The sequence below is a fragment of the Dasypus novemcinctus genome, chromosome 21 (genome assembly GCF_030445035.2).
Source record: "Dasypus novemcinctus isolate mDasNov1 chromosome 21, mDasNov1.1.hap2, whole genome shotgun sequence".
Lineage (NCBI taxonomy): Eukaryota > Metazoa > Chordata > Mammalia > Cingulata > Dasypodidae > Dasypus > Dasypus novemcinctus.
This window is the reverse complement of record NC_080693.1, coordinates 33,924,489-33,952,479: the sequence shown is the minus strand read 5'-3', so window position 1 is coordinate 33,952,479 and position 27,991 is coordinate 33,924,489. Positions and strand designations below refer to the sequence as shown.

At 39.2% G+C, this 27,991-nt stretch overlaps 1 protein-coding gene across 4 annotated transcripts in view; it reads left to right on the top strand.

Moving 5' to 3' along the window:
- The window catches only part of EFCAB5 (EF-hand calcium binding domain 5), a 277,520-nt gene extending 257,035 nt beyond the window's left edge, over positions 1–20,485 (top strand). For all 4 annotated transcript variants that reach the window (XM_071210465.1, XM_058283113.1, XM_058283114.2 and 1 more), the window contains 5 exons: positions 145–248; positions 2,143–2,396; positions 3,373–3,656; positions 4,492–4,588; positions 19,663–20,485. In XM_071210465.1, coding sequence (XP_071066566.1) covers positions 145–248; positions 2,143–2,396; positions 3,373–3,656; positions 4,492–4,588; positions 19,663–19,829 — 906 coding nt within the window. In that variant the 3' untranslated portion in view covers positions 19,830–20,485. The remainder of the gene's footprint in view (positions 1–144; positions 249–2,142; positions 2,397–3,372; positions 3,657–4,491; positions 4,589–19,662) is intronic.
- The last annotated feature ends 7,506 nt before the right edge of the window (positions 20,486–27,991 follow it).

The window sequence follows — 27,991 nt, the reverse complement described above, 5'->3', positions numbered from 1 at the left end:
ATAAGTAAAATGTCACTGTTCTAAAAGCTGGAGGTCATCTCAACTTTTCCAAAATTTTTCAACTTATCTGTCCCCCCAAAGCTTTACTGAGAGTACGAAGTCTAATTAATCCTCTCTACAATGAACTCTCTTCCTCTTTTCAAGGATTCAGACTATATTTTACGCAATATGATGGTTACAGGGTACCTGGGTCTAACAGAAGTCCACACAAATCCCCCTACCATCTTCAGGAAGTCATGCATCTTCAGGTATGAGACACATCTGTTTTGTTTGACTGCCAGAACACATTCCCTGATGCGATGATAAGTCTGAAAGTTACAGCTTCTGCCTCTTATCAATAATACACACTGTTATTATTCTGATTGAGTTAAAAAAAATTCCCATAGACCTTCATTTGCATAGGACATATTAACTCTTTTGTCCCCAAATACTTTTATAATAAAAACATTCCCTTGGTCTTTTATATTAAAATTGTATTTTTAAAAGTATAATTGTGTTTTATATTCTATGATTTTCTTGTAAACATGGAATTCAACAAAAACCCAAAATGATTATGAAAAATACACCCAAATCACTTGTCAGAGATTATCTGTTAATGTTGTCTAGCTTGTGAATGTGTATTTTTATATTAGAAGAAGACAGGCAGGGGCAAAGGTAAGGAGGGTGCAGAGAATGTTTTCTTTAATGACTTGAAATGACTCTCACATGTGGAATGTAAGAGACACTACTCAACTGTGGACAGGCGCAAAACAGATCTAAACTGATAACATACTTACTGCAAAAGAGATTGCTTCCTAAGAGGTCAGTGTAGTTGAGCAGGTAGTAACCCAGTTTCAAACTAGTAGGCTAATTTGACATTTAAGTCAATTAAATTAATTAAATTTTAGTTTGGCCTCACTCTAAAATGCTCATTTAGTTTCAAGCTCTTTTTTACATAATTATGCCTTGTGCTGATCAAGAATTTTACAGGAGTCCCTGTAACACCCAGACTCAACCTTGGATTCCATCGTGTAACTTAGCTGTCTCGAGTTAAATTGGTCTGTTGGCCAATTGACTTTATCATTATACCTGGAAAGCATCATTACTATGGCTAACATAAAGACAGCAGCATGGAGGAGTGAGAATAGCAAAGTGTAATTTTACCTATCATTTTTAAGGTTGATATTATGAACTGTAAATGTGCTTTTTGAGGCTATGCAGAGCACCAACATTTTTATAAATATCACAAAGAAATGCATCTCAATGTCAGTGTAGATGGAAAAAAGTAGGAAAGAAATAAAAAGAGACATGTCTATGCTTCACTAGAGAAAGAAGCTGCTACTATATTCCTATGAAAATCTCATTTACCTCACAGAAGCAGATGCTGTGGGTACCCTGTCCAGATCCACTTGACAGCCACTGCAAATACAGTAATTTTCTTTGGAGGAGTGCCTCTCACCAGCATTGTGCCTGGGAGTTATGTTAACACTGTCCAGCCACACACACACACACACCCAAAGTAGCTTAGACCCAATGACTGACAAATGCTAGAATACAAAAGCCCCACTCTCTAGCCGCAAGGTGGGACAGATTCTGTGGCACAATATACTGCCCAGAGCTCCTCTTAGGATCAGGCTGAGGCCAGACTTCATCTGAAATCACATTCTTGCTTAGCTTCTCCCCCTTCCCTCATTCACTTACAGGTTTTTCCTAAGAGCACTCCCTTAATAAATTACTTACGCAAGCATCCCTGTCTCAACTGCCATTTCTAGGAAACCCAATCTAACATACCCACTATTCTTTCATGCATTCAAACATTATTTATTGGACAAGAAGTAAAAAGAAAATGAACAATTTCAGATGAGTATAAGTATAGTGAAAACAATAAAGCAGGGTATCTTGATGGAGAGTGATTTTGGTGCTGCCACTTTAGATTGCATGGTCAGGGAAGGCTTCTCTGAGGAGGTAACATTTGAGTAGAGACCTGAGTAAAGTGAGGGAGATAGCCATGTGAAATCAAGGAGTGAAGCATTCCACACAGTGAAACAGCAAAAAGGGCTGACTGAAGAGTAGTAGGCACAAGAGTGATTCAATATGTTTGGGTGAAATGTTGCAAATAGACTGATGTTTTATGTTCCTATGCTTATTTGGTTTTGGTTTCAGAGATTTCCTCTTTAAATGTGTGGACAGTTCAGAAGTTATTTTGGCCTCTGCCTGTGGAGAAACCCATATAGTAATCCCACTTCGTGAGATAACAGGAAAGGCTCTGGGAGTCCTCGACTTGAACATTGGCCGGAGTAGGATGTTGTTGTATCAAGAATATAAAGATCTACAGAAAATGATGAAGGTGGTACAAGCTGCATGCTATGAAATACTGGGTGAATTCTCTGGAGAGATAAAGAAGAAATACGTCTTAGGTATTGTGGATAAGGACACCACTCTGGATTCATGGGTTTAATGGTCTTGGGGAATCCACAGACCTGACAGTGTGATGAAGGATGCGTTTCATCTTACAGATAAAGACACTTATCCAAGGTCCAAGGGCAAATTAGAGGCAGAACCCAGACCAGAACCCAGTTCTTGTGATTCCACATCCTGTAGACTACACTTAGTACAAAACCAGCTTGGGGGGTGGGGGGAGAGAGGCATGGAAACCTTTAGCTACCTGGAATCAAGTGAATAGAATTATAAGAGTAACATGATGTGAGATTAATCCGAAAGGTCATTGCATTGGGTGCAATAAAAACAAAGCAGTAAACGCATGTCTCTTGAGCATCAACTATGTGTCAAGCCTGAGACTAGGCACTTTTACATATATCATCTCATTTAAATTTCTTTGAGGTACTGGGGGCAGAGGATTGAACCTGGCACCTCACATGAAGGAAGCCGGTGCTCAACCACTGAGCCACATCAGCTCCCCTGAGGTGGCTTTTTTTCTTTTTCTTTTTTTAAGGAGGCACTGGGAACCGAACCCAGTACCTCCCATTTGGGAAGCAGGCACTCAATTGCTTGAGCCACATCTGCTCCCCTATCATCTCATTTAATTTCCACTGCTTACCAGGGAAATAGAGAACAGCCCCATTCTCACAGAAGAAGAGATTCAGAGGGAAAACAGAAGCAATAAGGGGAGAGTAGGTATTCAGACCAAGGTCTAACTTCAAAACCTAAGTTTCCTTCTTTCCTCAAAGCTTTCTTCTTTGAAGGTCACCAGTTATAATTCTATTTTCTGCCTTTTGGTTTCATGACTAGAGAAACTAGAGAAATTTTTTAAAACAATAGGCTATGTCTTTTTATCCTGAAAAAAAAATTGTTTACAGTAAAATGCTCAGAATCCTAAGAAAAAGTAATATAAATGACTGAACAACAATGTGAGATGCCACTCTTTTATTCCAGAGATTGAAAATGTAGGGGAAGTCCAACGGGCAGGAATTATCTTCTTCCGAATCATGCTACAGGAGCTGCAAGAAAGCATCAATCTGCTTGACTTCAGGGATTTTGTGTCGCTGTTGTGCTATGACTATAATCCTCTGGAAGAGCCAGAAGCTCCTGAAGATTTAATTGACCAGTCCCAGGACTTGGAAGCCAACACACGCCTAGTGCATGATATTCTGATGGGGGTTATCTTGTTCTTTCATCCGGAGTTGGAATTATTTAAGGATTGGGAGAAGTATAAACTGGTAAGGTTTTCAAAGTACCATTTTTTTGAAGAATAACCTATACAAATTTAAATGTACAAATTATAATTTCATACCTCATAAGTGTACAAATCCAAGAATTTTCACACAATGAACACAGCCATGTAAGCACCTAGACCAAGAAAAGGAGCAGGGAAGTGGATGTGGCTCAACCAGTTAGGCACCTGCCTACCACACGGGAAGTCCCAGGTTCAAGTTCCAGTGCCTCCTAAAAGAAGACAAGGAGACATCACACCTGCAGCAACGAACTACACCCACCTCAATATGCAAATGCCTAAGTGAGCAGATGTCATAAGCCAGTAGATGCCACAGCCTGCAGGGAGCAGATGTGGCCCAGGCCATTGGGCACTTGCCTCCCATGTGAAAGTTCCTGGGTTCAATTCCTGGTGACTCCTGGAGAAGGCAAGCAAACAATGAGTAAACAGACAAGAGAACCATCTGGGTGTGTGTGTGTGTGTTTGTAAATAAATAAATAAATAAATCTTTAAAAAAAAAAAAGGAGCAGGTGTAGGTCAGCAATTGAGCACCTGCTTCCCATGTATGAGGTCCCAGGTTCAATCACTGGTACCTCCTTAAAAAAAAAAAAAAAGTACATTAGCAGCATCCCCAAAGCCCTCCTTTCTGCTCGCTCCCAATCATACTCTCCTGCCCTCCTGGAACACACACACCTAGGGTGACTATTATCCTGATTTCTAAGACTATAGATTGGCTTTTCCTGTGATAAAATTTATATAAATGGAATTATGTAAACTGGTAAATTGGACTTCATACTTCCACTTGCTTTTCCCATAACTTTTCTTTTGTTCTTTGTTCACAGCATGTTAACAGAGAATTGATGGAAAATATCTGTACCTTTGATCCAACTGCTAGCCATATGGAAGTTAATTTAAAGCTCATTAATGGATATATCAGAGGTAAATGTCCATTTATGCTTTAAATCTATACCAACAGCAATACACCACAGTTGCAATTCAGAGATTTTTTAAAAATAAGCAAGTGGTTCATAAATTTAGTTTGTAGGGGAAAATAGTTCTGATCATAAGTCTAAAAAGAGGGACACTGTATATAATCTACTCCATTCCTGTAAGTGACTATTTATGCCATACATAAGAAAATTCAAAGTACATTTCTCTCCCACTTATTGACTACATGTGCATTATTTGTTTTATTCATTCAAAAAACAAAAATGAATAGGGATTTTGGTGAGGATTTGGGAGTGTTACATTAAGCAAAAAGGCTATTGTTGCTTACAGTTTCCATAAAGAACCAAAGAAAATAATATATCATGAGTCTACACAAACTACTAGTGTATTCTTTCTGGTAAAGGAGAATCAGTGAGAATTGAGAGCAACAAGGTTCCCGATTTGGGAAAGACAATGAGATTATCTGGACATAGAGAATAGGCCACATATAAGTGTAAATATATATATATATATATATATATATATATATATATACACAAGCACATGTTCTCACACTGGTGTGTATTTTACCAGAGGCCTGGGGCTGTGTGTGAGTAGACTAGTAAGGAATAGATTTGTTTCTTCTTTTTCACTTATGAAAAACCAATCATTAATTGGGAAAATTCTCCTTTAGCCTCTCCCCATTCCCTACAGAGACTCTGTCCCCTGTCAGAAGGGTTTCTGGACTTCTGTGGTACATATTTTGTCTGAGAGGCACAAAACCAGAGAGAGTCATTGAATAGGAGGAAGGAAAATGCAACCCAGGGGCAGATACCCACACTCCTCAGGGTATATGTGGAAGTAGAAGCATGAAACATAGGATGAGGAAGCAGCAAAGCTGGAATGGGGCAAATGAATGAGAGTTCTTCTGGCCTAGGGAGACAATATACTCTTAGAAGTTCAGGAGTATTAGAGATTAGGAGAGAGCATGAGATTCAAGTAAAAGTTAATGTGAGTTAATGTGGACCATGAATGATGTGAGGAAAAATTAGAATTCCTATTTGAAATGAGGCTTCCACTGTAGCCCCATGGCTCTGGACTGATTCATGAGAACCTCTACTTCTCTGCTTGCCCCACCTTGAACTACCCTTGCTGATTCCACAGCAGTTTTACAGTTCCCCAACACTTTCTGCTTTCCAACAGTGCCCTCTGGTGGCAGGAATTCCAACTGCAGTTAACAGAGCCATACTCAGCAGGCAGCCAAGTCTAGAAGCTCCCCTCCCCTTATTACTTCTTTGATAACATCGCAACCTCTGCAGCAATCAGGAAAGTTCATGGGCCACCCAGATACCACTCACCCTTTCTCCTTCAGATGCAGTTGTGTAAGGAAATCTAAGCTCCCTGCTTGGAGGAAGAGATGGGAATTCTTGGAGCAACTTTCTGTTTGTACAGGAGAGGAGTCCTCTGGCAGGGAAATCTGCTCCTCAAAGTTTACCCAAGCTTCCTACCAGCTTTAAGTAAGGACCATATTCAGTGACCTCACCCAGCATAAAATGCCACCAACAATATCTGTAGATTCTGCCTGGGATGGGGAGGGACTGCTGGACAAAATCACTAGGCCTTCCAAACCAATGATTTTGCCAAAATAGAATTGGGATGGTGATATACCCATACTTTCTTAAGGCACCTCATTGCATCATAGTGCAGTTATAGAAGGGGTCATTTTATATTCTGATGGAACTCCAGGCAGCTGAGTCCTGCCTTTGGATTGAGGCAGTCAGCTATGTAGGAGCATTGGGAGCTTTGTTTAGCAGGCCTGGAATCCTAAGGCTGTACCATTGCATGTAAATGCTGCTGACATTCTTCCCTGTGGAAGACGCACTGACTCCAGTGACCACTCCCAGACAGCTGTTCAGATGGTAGCACATCAATAGCCCACTACCCTATGTCACTTCTGCCTAAGGTACCCCTAGTAATTGGCCTCTTCTAATTGGAGACCCATGACCTGACCACCTTCTCAAGGATCCATGCTCCCCACTACACTGCTGCCAACCTTGCCTGGCCTTTCTGTAGAGTGCCCCATGACTCCCCTAGGACCCCCCTCCTAGGGAGTTTGGATAGATGTTACTACAGGGAAATGGTCTCAGATCTGAAGGCAAGGAAAGCCACCCCCACATTGAAAGTGTGACCAGAATTACTTTGATGTCAAGTGGCCAAACTTCCTCCCCAAGCCTTAATCCAAGAGTCTACAAGCCCATAGACACTGGTCTCAGCAGGGTAAGACTCCATACTTACCCTATAGGGGTCTCAGGGCTCCTCCTCTGCCAAAGCAGTCAGAGTCTCAATGCCATCACCAACTTGGGCTTTCACAATTAAATACCAACAAACAATAGAAACATGATCCTTCAAGGCAGATGTCCCACCACTGAGGAAGGATGGCTGGACTCACAGCCCTTGTAATCTCTTGTCCTGGGAGATTTTCCCCTAATTGCTGCTACCATCACCATGGTGGTGCTCTCTGCCCCTCTTATTCCCCAAACAGACAGGCTCTTCACTCCCCACAGCACAGCTGAGACCAGACTGGAACTTTTCACAAGGAACTCATCATCTCTCAATCTCTCTGTGCTTCACCTGGTATACACAATTGCTATTCTTTTTCCTTCTCTCTAGTATGCATGTATTTATATTTTGTAAAAACAGTCATATATGCAATATCACCCATATTCCTGTTTTATATGAGGTTTTACTGTTTATACAGTCCCATGTTACAGTTTTTAGCTTTCCTTCTAGTAATATACATGACTTTAGACTTTCCTTTTCAACCACTGTCATACTCATGCAATAGCACTGCTAGTTACAAGCATTATGATATGCTTTAACCATTTCCATTCATTTCCAAAGATTTACAAACAACCTTTTAAACAATTCCGCACAGTTTAATATTCAGCTTTCCATTCTCTACCCTCCTTCTATTTTCTGGTGACCGATATTCTAATTATTAACTCCATGAGTTTATGCAGTAAATTTAGCTCATAATAGGCAATCATACAGTATTTGTCCTTTTGTGTCTGGCTTGCTTCACTCAATATAATGTCCTCCAGGTTCATCAGTGCTCTCATATGCTTCACAATTTCATTTCTTCTTACCTCTGCATAATAATCCATCGTGTGTTTACACTACAATTTGTTTATCCATTCATCAGTTGATGGACACCTGGGTTGTTTCCAGCTTTTGGCAATCATGAATAAAGCCACTATGAATATCAGTGTGCAGGTGTCTGTTTGTGTCTCTGCTCTCAGTGCTTCTGGATATATATCCAGTAGTGGTACTGCCAGGTCACATGGCAAGTCCATATTCAACTTCCTTAGGAATTGTCAAACAGTTCTCCACAGGGGCTGTACCATTCTACATTCCCAGGAACAGTGAATAAGCGTTCCTGTCTCTCTATATCCTCTCTAACATTTACAGTTTTCTGACTTTTTAATAATGACCAGTCTAATACGTGTGAAATGATACTTCACTGTAGTTTTTTTCACATTTATAGAAATTTTATTATTTAGTATGTTTAATACATCCATAGAACTAAGATTATTTCTCAAAGGAGACTTTGTAAAGAGAAAATTGTGTTAATCTCAGAAATTTCATTTTTCACATTTCATTCTGCTTATGAGGTTTTTTCTTTTATTTTTTAATTATCTTTTTTTAAAGTTAATAGATGACACAAAACATTACATTAAAAAACATAAGATGTTCCCATATACCCCACTCCCCACCCCCCCATCTCCATCAAATTTCTTTTAATTGTGCACTTCATTGTAGTTTTGATTTGCATTTCCCTAATTACTAGTGATATTGTGACAAGGCTTTTTTGAGTCTCCATTCCCTACTTAGAATGTGTGTGACTTTGGACAAATTATCAACCTCTCTGCAACTCAATTTTCTTATCTATAAAATAGGGATAATGATACTTACCTCATAGGGCTGCCATAAGGATTAATACATTATATATATACATAATATGTATTACGACATAATATGTATAAAAGCCTAACAAAAAGCAAATGCTTGGGGAGCAGATATGGCTCAAGTGGTTGAGTGCCTGCTTCCCACATAGAATTTCCTAGGTTTGGTTCCTAGTGCTTCCTAAAAAAAACAAAAACAAACAAAAAGCAAAATATATACAAGCTCCCAGGTTCAATTTCTAGCCCTGAGTACCTAAAAAAAAAAAGTAAATGCTTAATATATATTAGCTTTCAACCCAAGCCTAAGGGCGGAGGTATTAAAGAGGCTGGGTTTTCCATCATACCAAGAAACCAAGGTGATCATTGTTCCTAAATTCTTTGTTGTTTTTATTTATTTATTTTAAGAGGCACCAGGGATTGAACCCAGGACCTCACACATGGGAAGCAGGCACTCAACTACTGAACTACATCCACTCCCTATTCTGAAATTCTTTATACAATAGTTAGATCTTCTTTGGATTTAAAATTTTTAAGTTTTCCAACTGTAACAATTTAATTAAAAGAAACAACTAAAAATGGTTTTACTTGTCTAGGTAACATCACTGTTGTTCTGATTAAAGGTTTTTATTTATTTTTTGTATTTTATTTTATTGCTGTTTTTAACAGCAACTTTTTTTATGTGTGGATTATTGACTTTTTAAAAAATTTAATTAATACATATTAATAAAGCATACAGTTCCTCCAAGGTGTGCAATCAATGGTATTTGCTATAATAACGTAGTTGTGCATTCATCACTTCAATCATTATTAGAGCATTTCAATATTAACAATAATTATTTCAGTATTAACAATAATAAACAAACAACTAAAAGCCTTCTTAAAAAAAAAAAGTCTTAGGACTCTCTCTTTTCACTCTCCTCAGCCCCCCTCAACAGAGGCAGCCCTTATTTACTCTTTTGGCTGTTTCCTCTGACATTAGCAGAGTGTATCTAATATTATGTACATACTCTGACATTAGCATTAGTGTATCTAATATTATGTACATACTGCCAACTCTTGATTTATCACTTTTCAACCTTGTCAACTGATTTCCTGTTATGATAATGATTTAGCTGTTACACATTCCTGATACTTCTCTAACCCCCCATCCTCCCAGTGTAGTTATATTACAATTAAATCAAAATACACTAAATACATTGTTTTGCATAAGCAAATACCACAGCTGAGCATGGTAGCGTATTTTCATTACTTCTTTTTTACTTTTTATTTTTCCAGAAATATTTACCTTTTTAAAAAAATTGTTTAGTTTTCTTTTCTTTGCACTTCTTGCTAATTCTTCACACCCTTCTATTTCTATCAATTATATTGGGTAATTTTTTAGTTCCAATGTCTTTTTTTTTCTTTCTTGAAGCAATACCTGCTAGAGATCTCGGTTTTCTTTTTATCTGGGTATATTAGTCTGCCAAAGGGGTGCCAATGCAAAGTACCAGATATCTGTTATCTTTTAGAAAGGGTATTTATTTCGGGTGGAAACTTACAGTTACAAGGCCCTAAAGAATCCATCTTAAGGTTACTTTCTCACCAAAACCAGTTGCCATGTGTTGAAGCAAGATGGTAGCTGATCTCTGTGAGGGTTCAGCCTTCCCCTCTGGGCTTCCTCTCTCTCAGTTGCAGGCTTGCATAGGGCTTATCTCTCAGGGCTTTTTCTTTCTCCTGGCATAGGGTTCATTTCTTTCCAGGCTTTCCCTATTAGTTGCAGCTCTCTTCCCAAGGCAAATGGCTCATCTCTCCCCAGGGCCTTAGCTGTTCAAGCCATCTCCTTTCTGTCACATGACAGGATCAGAATGAGAGAGTTCTCTCCTTTCTCGTGTCATCTTGAGTGTCCATTTTTATCAGCCCACCAAGGGGGCGGGGACTCAACCTGAGTCATACTTTACTGGCATGGTTGAATCAAAGCCCTAATCTTAACAGGTAATTTAATCAAGGGCCCCTCAACTGAATCCAATATAATCAAAGGGTATCACAGCCAGAAGAACACTTTTCAAACATAATCCTTCTCTTTTGGGGACTCGCAAAAATAATCTCAAACCGTCACACTGAGGTCTTCCCTACCACCACCCCCATCCTCAACTCTATTGCTCAGCTGACTTTCTGAGATTCATTTTCCCATTCTCTTGGTTCATTTTTTCTTGGTCCACTCTGTAGTTTTGAGGTAGCATATCTCCAGTACTTTTCTGAGGAAAAATGCTTAAAGGGTAAATTTTTTAGCTCTTTCATGGCCAAAAAAGTTTTTATTCAATCCTCATACTTGATTTTTAGTTGCCTGGGAGTAGAATTTTGAAGACATAGCTCCACTGTCTTTTAATTGAGATATAATTCATATACCATAAATTACTCTATTTGAAAGTGTACAATTCAGTCGTTTATAGTATATTCACCACGTTGGGTAATCATCACCACTATATAATTGCAGAGAATTTTCAGCACCCCAAAAGAACTGCCCACAAAGTACATTTCACCATTCATTGTGTGGTGAAATTTTTTCTCATTTAGAAAAATGTAGCTGGTAATGGCCCTGCCCCCCCTTTTCTCTCTTCCCTCTGTGGAACTCTCATTATCCAGACATTGGATTTCCTAGATAAACTCTTTAATATCCCTATATTTTCTCTTTTCTTTTCCATCTCTTTTTCTTTTTTTCTTCATTTCTGAGGGTTCTTCCTCAGCCTTATCGAATATTTTGTTCCTTCATTTTTCTAATTTCTAACAACTTCTTGTGGGTTTTTTTTTCCCCACTAAATATTTGCTTTCTACAATGTCTTATTCATGATTGATGGATGCAGTGTGATTTCTCTGAGGGTATTAAGTTTTCTTCTCCCTTGTTAGTCCTCCTTTTTTTGTTACTATTTTGGTCTCTACATCTTACATTAAAAGGACTTCCTTAGCTGTCTAGTAATCTTTGGTTATTTATATTTAAGAGTGGGGGCACTAAAAAGTAAATTGAAAGCTCTGAGGGTGGGATGGGACTTGTTAACTAACTTCCCTGTGGGGTAATCTGGCGGGCCTGTTGGGGGAAGTTTCTGCATCTGTATCTCTAGGTTCTTTGACTTGGGTTGTCAGGTTTCTCAGAGAAGATCTTTCAGTTTCCTGCATGGAGAGGAAATATCTGGGAATTTAGATGAGGAAGCCTACTGAGTATCCATATTCAGTGTTCAGTATACATATTCCCCTTACTTTTTAGTACGGTTATCTCTGTCTCTTTCTCTCTCTCTCTCACTGTGTCTGGCGTCCTCTAGTCCAGAGACTCTCTATTTTACCCTCTCCAGGGAAAATGTTTCTGGGGTTGGAGAGGGGATGTTGCCCAGTGGCTTGGTAAGGGGAAGACTTTCTAGGGACCCAACTCTTACACAGCTTCAACCAATCCCTCTGAGTTTTTGAGGATTCTGGGATATACATTAAGCTGTTTCTAGTTTTCTCCTATCTGCTACAAGTTACCACTCCATCTTCGTTTTACTTCCAAAATGTCATTGCTTTGTTCTTTTGCTCAACAAAAATTTTCAAAATGCTAATCTTAAGTACTAGCCCTGTTTTAGGTTCTTGGGATATAGTAGCGAATAAAACATAGCTAGGTTCCTGCCTTCAAGAAGTATGCATTCTAAAGGAGAGTGCAGCAGATAAACAATAAACATAATTTAAAAATTTTAAAACTGTAGTAGACAATAAGTGCTATGAAAAAGATAAATTAACAGGATAAGACAGGAATGCAGGGATTGGAAGCAGGTACTAGGTCATGGGTTGCAATTTCAAATAGCGTAGTCAGACTTTATTAAGAAGGGGAGATTTAAGCAAAGACTTGAAGGAGGTGAGGGAATTAGCCATACAGATATCTTCAGAAAGACTATTCCAGGCAGAGGAAATAGCCAGTGCAAAGATCCTAAGGCAGGAACAACTAATGTGGTTAAAAAAAGCAGATGATGATGGGAAGTGGCTATGGCTCAATCAGTTGGGCTCCCATCTACCATATGGGAGGCCCTGGGTTCACATCCTGGGGTGTCCTTGTGAAGGTAGCCTTGCCTGCACGCTGAGGAGAGCCACCGGCCCACAAGTGCCGCAGAGTGCCGACTTAGCAAGGTGACCCAACAAAAAGGGAGACAAGCAAAAAACACAGAAGAATGTGCAGCAAATGGACACAGAGAGCAGACAGCAAGCAAGCCACAAAGGGGGGGCGGATAAATAAATAAAAATAAATACACAGAAGAATGCACAGTGGATGGACACAGAAAGCAAACAGCAAGCAAAAAAGCTGCAAAGGGGAGGGATAAAGAAAAAAAAGCAGATGATGGTACCAGGGGCAATGATGAGAAGTTGAGAAGTGGTTATAGTTCATATAAATATATCTTGTCAGTTTGGGTGCTGGATGAGAAAGAAAGAGAGGTGCTAAGGTTGACTCTAGGGATTTGGAACAATGGAGTTACCATCAACTGAGATGGGAAACACTGTGGATGGAGTAGGCTTAGGTGGGGGGAGATGAAGTGTTCAGGTTTTTGACATGCTGATTTTGAGATGTCTATTTGACATGCAAGGGGAAATGTGATTAGGCAGATAGAGAAAAAAATCTAGAGTTTTGGAGGGCGGTCTAGGCTAGAGATGTAAATTTCAGAATCATTGGTGAATAGGTGATTTTTCAAACCTAGATGGGACCACCAAGGGAATGAGTGTAGATGGAGAAAAGGAGAGGACAAAGGATTAAGCCCTGAACATTCTAATGTTAAGTTGCCTGGGAAAGAGAAGCATTCAAACAAGGGGACTGAGAAAAGTGAAGTAGAAGGAAAATCAGAAGAATGTGGTATCCTGGAAGCTAAATGAAGAAAGTGTATCAAGGAGGAATGAGTGTCCCCAAATCCTCAAGTTTGCAGAATAAACAAACATAAGGAGGGAATGCAACCATGGATCAGAGTAGTATTACTGTTGTAGTAACGGAAGAACTTGTAAAATTGATTTAAAGATAGTAGTTACCAGGGGTTCTAGAGAGGGGGAGGGAAGAATAGGTGGAACATAGGGCATTTTTAGGTCATTGGAATTATTTTGTACCCTACTGCAATGATGGTTACAAGCCATTATACATTTTTTCAAACCTATAAAATCATACAGTGCAAAGTGTAGACCGTAATGTAAACTATAGGCCTTAGTAGCAATACTTTTTCATATTAGTTCATCAATTATAACCACACTAATGTAAGATGTTATTAGTAGGAGAAAATGTGAGGGGGGTGGGGTATATGGGAATCCGCTATAATTTCTATGTAACTCTTCTGTAATCTAAAACTAATTCAAAAATAGTTTATTATATGGAAAAAAAAAAGATTTAAAAAGGAAGAATGAGTGATCAAATGTGCTGAAATGTCAAGTAAGATAAAACCGAGAATTGACCAATGGATTAGCAACACAAAGGTCATTGATGACCCAGACAAGAACAGTTTTGGTTGAGAGGAGGGGGCTGTATTAGTCAGCCAAAGGGGTGCTGATGCAAAATACCAGAAATTGGTTGGTTTTTGTAAAGGGTATTTATTTGGGGTAGGAGTTTACAGATAACAGGTCATAAGCATAAATTACTTCCCTCACCAAAGCCCATTTTCACATGTTGGAGCAGGATGACTGCCAACATCTGTGAGGGTTCAGGCTTCCTGGATTCCTCCCTTCCAGGGTCTTGCTTCTCTCTGGGTTCAAGTTTCCTTTCTTCCTGGGGATGGCTTCTCTTTCCTCTGTGTGCTTACTTCCCGGGGCTCCAGCTTAAGACTTCAGCATCAGACTCCAACATTAAAACTCCAACATTAAGAACCCTCAACTCTGTCCTTTGCCATGCCTTTTACCTGTGAGTCCCCACCCACTAAGGCCCAATCAAAGCCCTAATCATAACTTAATCACGCCCAGGTACAGACCAGATTACAAACATAATCCAGGATCTATTTTTGGAATTCATAACCATATCAAACTGCTACAGGGGCAAAAACCTACCTGGAGTTAGTTTTTGAAAGAAAGGATGGAGAGTAGACAGTGAGTAGAGACAACTCTTTGAAGGTTTTACTGCAAAAGAGTGCAAAGAAATGGTACAGTAACCAAGGGGGAACTGTGTCAAGAAAGTTTTGTTTTCTTCTTTACATGGGCGAGATTACAGCAGGTTTGATTCCGATAGGAATAATCACGTAGAAAGTTAACAATGTTGGAGATACACAGAAGATTTCCTGGAGCTATATTCCTAAGTAGATGAGAGAGAAAGGGACCTTGTTAAAGTAGCCATACATCTCTGTTTACCTGGGACAGCCCCAGGTTTTGAATGTGGTCCTCCTCGTGGTCTTAGTGTCCCCTTTCTCTCTCAAGTGACCCAGTTTAGACAATGAATTATATAACCACTCTGGATCTAGTGGCTAAAGATTGCAGGAGGGTAGTATATGTGGGTGTAGATGATGGTAAGTGGGTAGCTGTCTTCTGATTGCTTCAGTTTTTAACATGAAGTTCCAGAAGCAGGGTATTCAGCAAGAGTGAGGATGGAAGAGGTGTTGGTGCTTTGAGGAGAGAGGAGTAGGAGCAAAATAATGGTGTTTCTCTTTTCCTGATCTCCCCATCCTTGTGATATTTCTTCTTCTTTAATTCCTTACAGTAATTTTTATAGGATTTTAGGAGGGAGGAAATCTGGATGCATGTTTAATCCATGTAGAAAAGGATTATCCATTCCATTTCTTCCATATTTTAATTTAGTAACATCCAAAGTAGAGCACAAACACCCCAGAAGGTCTAAAAGACTATCCTTTTGGGTGCAAGACAAATATCATAGGACTTTTATTTATAATGATTTTATCTCATCACTGTCTAATTTCTATTTTTTATTTTAAAATGTTTTAAAATAATTTATAAATAAATATGCATATATTGGGGCTCATGCTCAAACTTTTTACATGATGAAAAGAGTTTGGAAGCCACTGCATTAAACTAAGAATTTTTGTAAAGATAATTTGCATTGATTTCAATTCACACTTAATGTGACTTATAGCTCCATCATGGAAAAATCCAGTAAATGTGATATTGTACAGAAGTTATGCTTACAATAGGAATGAAACTAATGTACCAGCAAGAACTCAGTGTTCTGCTTGGAACAAATGCCACCTAAGTTTTGATAAGTCAAGAACAATGTGATTTTACCCTCCCAGGTAACAATGATTCTTTCTTGATAACTCTGGGCAACAGTGCTCTATGATGCCTGTAGGACTATAATAAATTAGCAGTGATATATCAAGTGACCAATTAGCCATGACAAATGAGTTATCCTGCCTACATAAAAACTGTTTGAAATTCATATGCACATACACCACACCCACCTTCCTAAGTATATAATATTGAATGAATCTCCAGCTTAGTAACATTAAGGAGTGGCATAGAGTATGTGAAACAACAGAAATAGGAGAACTAAAATTAGGAGAACTAATGACAAAGGAGAGGAGCATTTAAGAAATGCTGAGGCTCTTGGGTTAGTTGGTAGTTTAAAAAATAGTTACACTTTAGGTTTTGGACCTAAAGTATTTTATTTGGACCTAAGTATTTTATTCTTTTTGCTTTGCTCATCTTTACTAAGTGTCTATAATTCCCACAAAGAATTTAACTTAATTAATCCAATGTTAAAGCAGGGATCTATAAATGGAGTTTTAACTCGGAAATATCCTATAATATCCAAATGTTTCCAGGATAATGAATTCCCTATGTAATTAAAAGTTTGATTAAACTACAACCTGGAAACATAACATAATAAAATTTTCCGAATTAATAAGTCCATAAACAGATTCAAAGAAGCAATTATTTAGAGTTTAGATGTCCTAAAATAATTTACTATAATCTTTGCCAAAGCAAAGTACAAATGCATCATCTTATGGTTATGAAAGGAATAAAAGTAGTATATATGAAAAAATTACTTAGTTTGTGCAAACTGACTGTGATCTGCCAAGCTGCAGAGATCTGGCGTCTCTCCACCACAAGATGGCAGTAGCCGTCAACTGTTGTGGGGAATCCAGTCGTGCGCCCGGCAGCTTCATTAGAGGAATATTGTTAATGCATCAATCTCTCATTGCAAACCGCAGGCAAGCAGGCACCACCGCCCAGGCGAGTTCGGTGCTTTGATCCCTGATAACAATAAAGCAGGAAATAAGCAACAGGGGCTTGTGAAAGGGGAGCGACCTCGGTCCTCCTAGTCCCTATGCCCTTGAATCACCGTGGAGATAGCAGACTAGCTTAATGATGGCTGCAGATGGTGGGTCTGTTCATTTGGATGTTCAGAGAGTAACACTGGGCAGAGCTTTTACTGCGGATTCGAGAAGCGCAGAAAAAAAGCTTTGGGGAGCAGCAGAGCTGTTAATGTATCTTGGAAAATTAGTTAGGATTGGTTTTAGGAGTGTACTAGGATAAACTATTACTTCATTTTAGCGTCATAACATTAGAACAATAATAAAGATAATAAAATAATCAGAAACCTATAGCATTTATTTTGTAAAGGTTTCATGAAGCCAATAAATACAAAAAGGGAGCGATCATAACAAATGCACCCTCAATATTTTAAGTATGTATGTTGATGAGTTTAGTATTGCTCATAAAATGAGATGAATCATTTTTAATGGGCTCTCGTGACTGGTATTTTTGTTTTTATTCAGAATTGTCAATAATGTTATGAGCTGTAATCTGGAAAGACTATTAGTATTTGGAAAACTTAATTCAATTATTCCATAATTTAATGCTGTTCAATTGAACATTTATGGAACACACAATTTAGTAAGAAAAGTGTGTGTCTCTTTGTGTTAAAATGGACAGCAAATTTTAGAAAATTGTACCCACCTGTTTTAAAGCCAATCTCAAAAAAAAAAAGACACTCGGAAATATTTCCCATATTTGATGTGCTTTTTGTAGCCCATATTATACTGTTTGTTGTAATAATACCTTCAAAACCGTAGGAAATCTAAACCTAATTCAGGGAATCCTGTCTCTTTTTGTTGATAGAAGAGGGAAATAAAATTTGCTCTGTTTTGCAATTCTAATAGATACCATGAGTAACATAATTATCATTATTGCTGCTAAGCTATTAGATGAAAGACTTTTGATATTTAAACCTCTTATTCAATTATAAGTATAACTTAATGTTCATTCAATTCAAATCAGCAATTATTTTGGGGGCTAGTTACTGTGTTCCACCATGTAAGTAATAAAAATGAATAAAACTAGGTTTGAAAGGAGGAGAGTAACAATTTTTGAGCAACTATTTGGTAACAGATCTTTGCATATCTTTTCTCATTAATCTTCATGATGACTCTGAGGTATTATCCCTGTTTTATGGAGGAGGAAACTGGGACTCAGAGCCATTAAGTGACCTGTTTAAGGTCACCAAGTCAGCTGAAGTAGAGCCACGACTGGAACCCAGATTTGTCAACTCTAAACTACATACTTTTTCAGGAGTGGATGTGGCTCAAGTGATTGAGTGCTTGCTTTCCCACATAGGAGGTACCAGATTTGGTTCCCAGGTCTTCAAGCTCTGGTTTCCTTCAAAAGAGATCCTGTGTTCAATCCCTGGCCCCGTAACTGGTATAAAAGTATATACTCCTTGCATTGTACCATTCTTTTTTTTTTTAAGATTTATTTATTCATTTAATTCCCCCCTCCCCGGTTGTCTGTTCTCTGTGTCTATTTGTTGCATCTTGTTTCTTTGTCGGTTTCTGTTGTCATCAGCAGCATGTGGGTGGCGCCATTCCTGGGCAGGCTGCACTTTCTTTCGCGCTGGGCGGCTCTCCTTACTGGCGCACTCCTTATGCATGGGGCTCCCCTACGCAGGGGACACCCCTGCGTGGCAGGGCACTCCTTGTGCGCATCAGCACTGCGCATGGGCCAGCTCCACACGGGTCAAGGAGGCCTGGGGTTTGAACCGCGGACCTCCCATGTGGTAGACGGACGCCCTAACCACTGGGCCAAGTCTGTTTCCCGCATTGTACCATTCTATCTGAATATTACTCACTGACTCCTGGAAAAAAATAACTTTTCAATGGCAGTTTAACATTTTTCAATTTAAAAAACTACACATATAATAGTATGCAGTGATTATACATTTTTAAATAGAAATAGTTTAAACATAGAAGTATAAAGAATACCTGTATAGTCATTACCAAACTTTTTTCTATATCCAACCTTAACATTATGCCAAATTTGAGTCATAATTTTTTAAAAAGAAATAAATAGGAACAGTGGAAACTTTCTACCCCTCCCTATTGCATTCCCTTTTCTCCTTCCCTAGAGATAATACTATCATGAATTTGGTGTTTATCAGTTTCATGCATGCTTTCTTTTACTACAGGTCTATGAATCATAAAGAGTGCAATATTATTTTTCAGGATTTTTTTTTACTTCTAAACTTGTATCCAAAAGTACATATTATCCTAAAACTTACTTTTTGTGGACAACAATATGTTTTTGAGGGCAGTGGACCTCCCTGACCCGTGTGGAGCTGGCCCATGCACAGTGCTGATGCGTGCAAGGAGTGCCGTGCCACGCAGGGGTGTCCCCTGCGTAGGGGAGCCCCACATGCAAGGAGTGCACCCCGTAAGGAGAGCCGCCCAGCGCAAAAGAAAGTGCAGCCGCCGCCCACACTTCCCCTGCCGCTGACGACAACAGAGCAAAGAAACAGGACGCAGCAAATAAACACAGAGAACCGACAACTGGGGGAGGGGGAGGAATTAAATAAATAAATAAAATCTTTAAAAAAATATATATATATATATATATATGTGTGTGTGTGTGTCTTTGAGATTTATCCATAATGATATACACAGCTCTAAGTTCTTTGTCAGCTGATAGGTAGTAATCCATTATATGAATATAACAAAGTTTTTTTTTTCCTATATTACATATTTAAACCAGATTCTGCTATATGTTTTTTGTGTTTTTTTCTTTCCTTTTTTTTTCCTTCTCTTGCTGCTATATGCTATATATGTTTTAGCTCAAAACATATATAATACTTTAATTAGAACATTGGAACTTATTATTTTAATAATAAAAGTATAAAACTATCCATCCTCTAACTTTTTTCTTTTTTTCTTGTTGCAGATCATTCACGAATTGAAGTATGGAAATTGGGTAATACCATCATCGAATACCTATACCATTGGGCACATATATGTTCAGCTCTAATGGAACTGAAGAAAAAACTAAATGTTACACCCCCATTACCCTCCAAGACTGACACCTATACGTATGCAAAAATGCCAGGGTGAAGCTTGCTAGGGAAATATTAATGCAATTGATACTGTAAGATACTTTTGTCTTGTTCAGTTTTGTTAACTATAAAATATTTTAAATTGAACAGGAATGATACATAGAAATATTTTGTTCCTACACATTTACTTAAGCTCTTTCTAAAACCAAGCATTTTATCTAAGGAGAAATTTGATCTAAAAATATCCAGGTAAGGCAGTCCTATGTATTTAAGTATGTTATAGGATATTTTTAACAGATCCCTTTTCGTTTGAAGTTTGACCGTTTTATCTGCCATGGGCCTACTATGGTTGTTTGAGTAATTATTTTAATTCTTTTAAGATACAAATAAAGAAACAGAGAAAAGATTTAAGAAAAAAAGCAGTTTTGACATTAAAAAAGTACCAAGTAATAACATTTTCAGAAAAGGACTGTGAATTGTTTTCTATTTTTCAAAAAGTTAGTTATCTGAACACCACTTCCCCCCTCCCCCCCATTTGCCTTAACAACTTAAAAGCCATTTAATAAACAAAAGTCTTTTGGGAAAATGTTTGCCCATGACTCAAGGAAAAAAGAAAACACTCTTTTTTATGGCAAAAGGCTCTTGAGTTCAAGAACTGTATAAAGAATTTGTATTTGTTTAAAGCTTGTTATTACAGCAAACTTTACTGCTCTGTAGTGGATTTCATCTTTGCAATAAGATATCTGATGACAGAGTTCATTTTTAATAAAATTTTGGGAAATTAAACTTCATTTTCTTTATTTGGTTGACAAAATGTGATGTGTTCCAAATATCTTATTATTTGAGATTGGAGGTCCCTTTTTAACCTTTTCTGATAAGATAGTAGTGTTATTACCAGTTCTCATCTCTTGGGTGACTATATGCCTAGGTTTAACCTACAAGCCTTTTTCATCTTTGGAAGAGGGCTTTTCAGGGCAGTTGCAGCAACATTTCTAGGAACAATGTTCTAAAAGATATTAAACTGATAGCCACATATCCTGATGACTTCAGAATAAGCTTACAAAGAGCTCACTGTGAATGCAAATAACATTTTAGGCATCAAGGAGGGGGGAAATTTTTAGCACAATGCTACCTTTTAAAACCTGATAATGGGAATTAAATTAACTAAATGGCACCTGGCTTAATGATAACAAATATCACACATTTGCATGGCACTTTAATTGTTGGAAATATTTTTACATACTAGTTCATTTGATCCTCCTAATAATCTCTAAGATAGGTAGTCCAGATACTATTCCCATTATTTAAGTGAGGAAACAGACTTAAAGAGTGAATTGCCCATGTTGGTGGTGGGAAACAGAACAGTACAACCACTGTAGAGGACTGTTCATAGCGGTGTTAGTCATGATTGCCAAAAGCTGAAAACAACCCAGGTGTCCATCAACAGATGAATGGATAAACAAATGGGTTTATTCACACGATGGCATATTATGCAGCTGTAAGAAGAAATGAAGTCATGAGCATATGACAACATGGATGAATCTGAAGGACTTTATGTTGAGTGAAACAAGCCAGACACAAAAGGACTAATACTGTGTGATAGGGTTACTATGAACTAAATACATTGTGTGGCGGCAGACCTGGCCCAGTGGTTAGGGCGTCCGTCTACCACATGGTAGGCCCGCGGTTCAAACCCCGGGCCTCCTTGACCCTTGTGGCCCATGCACAGTGCTGATGCGTGCAAGGAGTGCCATGCCATGCAGGGGTGTCCCCCACGTAGGGGAGCCCCACGTAAGGAGTGCACCCCGTAAGTAGGGCCGCCCAGCGCCGCCCAGCGCCGCCCAGTGCCGCCCAGCGTGAAAGAAAGTGCAGCCTGCCCAGGAATGGCGCTCCACACACGGAGAGCTGATGCAGCGAAATGACGCAACAAAAAGAGACACAGATTCCCGTGCCGCTGACAGCAGAAGTGGACAAAAGAAGACACAGCCAATAGACACAGAGAACAGACAACCGGGGTGCAGGGGAAGGGGAGAGAAATAAATAAATCTTAAAAAACAACAACAAAAACTCTAGTTAAAAAATAAATAAATACATTGTGTAACATAATGTATGATTCCATCTATATAAAATGTGAGTAAAAATCAACTTATAAAGATGAAATTTGAGTGGTGGTTGTGTAGGGCTAGGGAAGGCATACCGAGGGGTGTAGAGTTTTTCTTTTTGGAGTAATGAAGTAATTCTAAAATTTTTTTGAGATGCGGAAAAATAAGTAAATAAACAGACAAATAAATAAATAAATAATTGTGCAAGAATAGCCAGAAAGGATAGCTGTGTGCATCAGGGAGGCATAAAGAGATTGAGAGGTAGGAAATTTTCTTATTTGTCTGTTTTTCAGTATTATTATTGAAATAACGAAAATGCTTTGATAATGACTGAAGTGATAAATGTACAACTATGATTATACCAAATTCCATTGATTGTACATTTTGGATTAATAGTATGGTTTATTAAATTTTTAAAAGCGGATCACAAATTTAAATGTGCAATATAAGACTATAAACCTTTAGAGAAAAAAAATTAAAAGTTAAAAAAAAAAAAGGGGGAAGCGGACTTGGCCGGGTGGTTAGGGCGTCCGTCTACCACATGGGAGGTCCGCGGTTCAAACCCCGGGCCTCCTTGACCCGTGTGGAGCTGGCCATGCGCAGTGCTGATGCGCGCAAGGAGTGCCCTGCCACGCAGGGGTGTCCCCGCGTAGGGGAGCACCAAGTGCAAGGAGTGCGCCCCATAAGCAGAGCTGCCCAGCGCGAAAGAAAGTGCAGCCTGCCCAGGAATGGCGCCGCGCACACAGAGAACTGACGCAGCAAGATGACACAACTAAAAGAGACCTGTGCTGCTGACAACAACAAAAGCGGACAAAGAAGATGCAGCAAATAGACACAGAGAACAGACAACTGGGGTCGGGGCGGGGGAGGAGAGAGAAATAAATAAATAAATCTTAAAAAAAAAAAAAAGGGCAAATCACTAAAATTAAAAAAAAAAAAAAAAAAAAGGAGCGGGAAACGGACTTTGGCCCAGTGGTTAGGGCGTCCGTCTACCATCTGGGAGGTCCGCAGTTCAAACCCCGGGCCTCCTCGACCCGTGTGGAGCTGGCCATGCGCAGTGCTGATGCGCGCAAGGAGTGCCGTGCCACGCAAGGGTGTCCCCCGCGTGGGGGAGCCCCCACGCGGAAGGAGTGCGCCCATGAGGAAAGCCGCCCAGCGTGAAAAGAAAGAGCAGCCTGCCCAGGAATGGCGCCGCCCACACTCCCTGTGCCGCTGATGACAACAGAAGCGGACAAAGAAACAAAAGCAGACAAAGAAACAAGACGCAACAAATAGACACCAAGAACAGACAACCAGGGGAGGGGGGAAATTAAATAAATAAATAAATCTTTAAAAAAAAAAAAAAAAAAAAGGGAGCTGCCCAGATCACAACTACTAAGAGGCAAGGTGGACCTAAACCCCATGTGTTCTAAATTTCTGGTTTACTGTCCTACTGGTAGTCCACATTATCTTACTAACACTTTACAACCTTCTTACTAATCTAACAACCATGTTATCAGTTTCTTGGAAACTATTTTAAAATTAAGCAACAAGCCAGGTTGAATTTATTTAACAGTTATTTGCAAAATAATACTATCCTTTAACACCAGGAGTTTACTTTTTTAGAGAGGATAATTATTATACGATAAAAATTTAGATATATAGATTTAAATAAAATGCATTTATTTGACTGTTAATAGACTTATTGACTTAGTGATATTTGCGTAAATTCAGAAGCTTAGATTTGATTGTTTTTTTATTGGCTCTTTCTCCACAGCCAATAAATAACAATGACACTGGCTGATATAGAACACTTTTCTTTATAATTATGGTTTTCCATCTGTGGTTTGGAAAAAAACATAAGATTTCAAGACAGTAATACTGAGATTTCAGGAAAGCTCCCATTCACTTTTTTTTTTTTTTTTTAAGGAGGTACTAGGGATTGAACCCAGGACCTCATACACGGGAAGCAGGCACTCAACCATTTGAGCTACCTCCTTTCCCCAACCCATTCACTTTTTAATAACACTTTTATTGATATGATTCATATACCATACAATTCACCCACTTACATTGTACAACTCAATGTTTTTTGGTATATTTACAGAGTTGCACAACCATCACAACAATTTTAGAACATTTTCAATATCCCGAAAAAAAACCCAAACCCAGTAGTATTCACCTCCCCTCACATTTCCCCCACCATCACCAACCCCAGCTCTAGCAATAACTGATCTACTTTCTGTCTCTATGGATTTGCCCATTCTGGACATTTCACATAAATGGAATCATACAACATATGGTCTTGTTTGACTACCTTCCTATTTCCTTTTAATCTAAATAAGATAAAGGCAACCAGCTGCTCTGAACTTCCACAGACATCCCAACCCATGAACTCAGAAGACAATGTGCAGATAATTGAGGGAATTTTCATTCCTCTCATGTGAATTTTTAATGAATGCCACTACTATCTACTCCCATCCCACATCATTAACTTTGTGTTCTTACTCTCTCCTACATGATCTTATAAAGAACTCTCTCAACTGGACAAGATGAATTAATTAAATATTCACCTATTTCTCTGCCCTTAAGATGGATATTTCCCTTGGTGGGTATTCCATCTCCTAGTCATTAACCATATTTTACCTCCCATCTACTGCCTGAGCTTAGACCATGTCACTGATGAGACACCTCTAGTTGGCAATATTCAGTGCATTATTAGATCCTGACTCTTGAGCTACAGCTGTTTGAAATGAAGTTGCCCTTTTACTAAATGGAGGCCAATTTGTGAAATAGCCTAATATAAAAAGTACCCAAACATGGACAAATCAAACTGGGAAATAGCATATTAAGTGTTTAGAGAGGCCATGGGTGTTGTGGTGGGCCATAAACAACTTTAGGTGTATTGCTTTCCAGGGAATGCAAGTTAACAGAAGCTGGAGGTAGAGAAAAAGTGTGGAGTGAACTGCCATTTGGAGAAGGGGCAGGTATGAAAAGAAGCAGAGACTAAAGAGTAGTGGAGTCACACTAGCATCAAAAGATTAAATGGGCAGTGGACTTGGCCCAGTGGTTAGGGCACCCATCTACCACATGGGAGGTCCACAATTCAAACCCCGGGCCTCCTTGACCCGTGTGGAGCTGGCCCATGAGCAGTGCTGACCCGCGCAAGGAGTGCCCTGCCACGCAGGGGTGTCCCCCGCGTAGGGGAGCCCCATGCGCAAGGAGTGTGCCCTGTAAGGAGAGCCGCCCTTCGCCAAGAAAGTGCAGCCTGCCCAGGAGTGGTGCTGCACACACGGAGAGCTGTCACAAGATGACGCAACAAAAAGAAACACACATTCCTGTGCCGCTGACAACAACAGAAGCAGACAAAGAAGATGCAGCAAATAGACACAGAGAATAGACAACCAGGGTGGGGGAGGAGGGGGAGAGAAATAAATAAAAAAAAAATGTAAATGGATGATCCATGAATTTGGGTATTGAGGTCTCTACATAGTTGCCTTAGATCCAGTTTTAATTGACTGTTTCTGTTTTGTTTTTTAAAGATTTATTTTATTTATCTCTCCCCACCCCCTCATTGTTTGCACTTGCTGTGTCTATTCATCTTCATTTCTTTAATAGGTACTGGGAAACAAACCCACGACTCCAGTGTGGGAGGGAGATACCTAATCGCTTAAGCCACCTCTGTTCCCTACTTTGTTGTATCTCTTGTTATGTTTTTCTCTTGTTTCTCTTGTTGTGTCACCTTGTTGTGTCAGCTTGCCATCCTACTTGTCCCCTCTTTAGGAGACACTAGGAACCTCTGCTCCCTGCTTTTGTTGGGTCTCTTATTATGTTTTTCTTCTTGTGTCTCTTGTTGTGTCATCTTGTTGTGCCAGCTTGCTATGCCTGCCTGTCACACCAGCTTGCTGTCTTCTTTAGGAGGCAGGAGGAACCGAACCATAGACCTTCCATGTGGTAGGCAGGAGCCCAATCACTTGAGCCACATCTGCTTCCCTGTTCCTGTTCTTGATGTCTTATTTCTGGAAGTCTAAGACAGGTGGAATTCTCTTTGTGTAATAATCAGTAATATGGTAATGATAATACTATCTTTTCTGGTTTACCCTGCTTCTATCCTTACATTTTCAACTCAAGTTCCCAAACGTAGGTTCAAAATGTTAGGAGGCTTTTCTCTGCCCATTGATCCACTGTTGTAGTTGCCACCATGGCTGCAGACTCTGCCAAGTGACTAAAGAACCTCTGCAACCCTGCATCTGAGAAACCAGCCTTCTAGCTTTGGAGAAAATCCCATGACTGCTTCATTACAACATCCCAGAGACAATGGGATGATACAGAATTCAAACCACCAATTCAAAGACTTGCATTTTATAGGATATTGAACTCTCTACTGGATAATTTTGTGTAACTAATTCCCCTTTCAGTCTTTTCAAGCAAGAGGCACACAGACCTGGCAGGGTACCTTATTTTTACCCTTTCTTGAATCTTTTCATTTTATGCCAAGTAACACGTACTCGTAAAGAGTCTTCTGTTGTACAAAGTCTGTTAAGACCAGAGCATTTTCCCTGTTTGAGGTAATCCCTCTCTATTCTTTTTGCACCTGAGTTGGTAAACAGGCCAAATCCGGCCAGATGCTCCTTAAGGTAAATAGTTTTATCTCAGTGGCCACCCCACATTGCTCTGGCTGCTTTAGTACTGCAAGGGCGGAGCTGAGTAGTTGCCACAGAGATTATGTGGTCCACAAAGCCTAAAATATTTACTATCTGATCCTTTGCAGAAAAAGTTTGCTGACCCTAATTTAGTGGTGGTTTTGGCATGTACCTCTCTGTGTTGCTTAATAACATGCTTAGGTGGTTTTCCCCCCTGATTTAGGCAATATCTATTAACTTCCCAGTATGAAATTATGAAGATTTAGCTCTTCCTTCCCTCCTCAGAACACACACACACATACTTCCCATCCTTCCATTCCTCCCAATATAATTGCATTGTAATTTAGGTGAGAATAGCTCAAAAATCAATGTTTGCATTATCAAGATTATGGATGCTATTTAGGGTTTAACCACATAGTACATTATAATCACATTACTCTACAGCATATCTTTTTGCTTTTCCTACAGTTAATGTCAAAAGAAAACTGGGATAATCATAATATCAGAAAAGGTAGATTTCACAGCAAAGAATACTACCAGGAAGGAAGGTCATTTCATAGTAAAAAGGGGTAAATTAAGAGCTTCAAAATATATGAAACAAAAACTGATAGAACTGTAAGTCCATAGAAACAGTAAATTAGTGGTCACCTAGGGCTGCAGAATTTGAGGGGGAAATAGGAGTGACTTACGGATATGCGGCTTTTTTTGGGTGGTGGTGAAAGTGTTTTTGTTTGGTTGTTTTTTTTTTAGGAGGGATTGGGGATGGAACCTGACACCTTGTACATGGGAGGCAGGTGCTCAACCACTGAGCTACATCTACTCTCCTGAAAGTGTTCTAAAATTGATTGTTGTGGTGGTTGTACAACTCTTTGAATATACTAAATACCACTGAGTTGTACATTTTAAATGGGTGAATTATATGGCATGTGAATTTTATCTCAATAAAGCTGTTAAGAAAAAAGATAATGATAGCAGATAGATATTTGAATCTACACTAAGATATGAAGACATTGGAAATGGTAAATCTGTGGGTTAATATGTGACAGTTTAAGATTATTTTTGTGAATCCTGAAAAAGATTGTTGTAAACTAATTGTTCCTCTGAGTGTGATACCCTGTGATTGTATTAAATTCAGTGAGGGGCCTCTGATTAAGTTTACTTGATAAAACCAATTTAGGGTTCTGATTGGGCTATATCAGTAAGGCATAACTCAGGTTGAGTCCCTGTCCCCTTGGTGGGCTGTTATAAATGGACACTCACTCCAGAAGACACTGGGAAGAGAGATAGCTCTGTCATTTTTTATCCTGAGGCCCTGGGAGAGGTGAGCCATTCTCCTGATAGCTTACAGCTGACCCTGGGAAGGGATCAGAATGACTGAGACTGATAAGAAATGAGCCCTATGCCAAGAGAGAGAGAAGACGCCCTGAGAGACAAGGCCCATGCCAGCCAGCAGCTGAGAGAGAGGACGCCCAAAGGGGAAGGCTGAACCTTCAGAG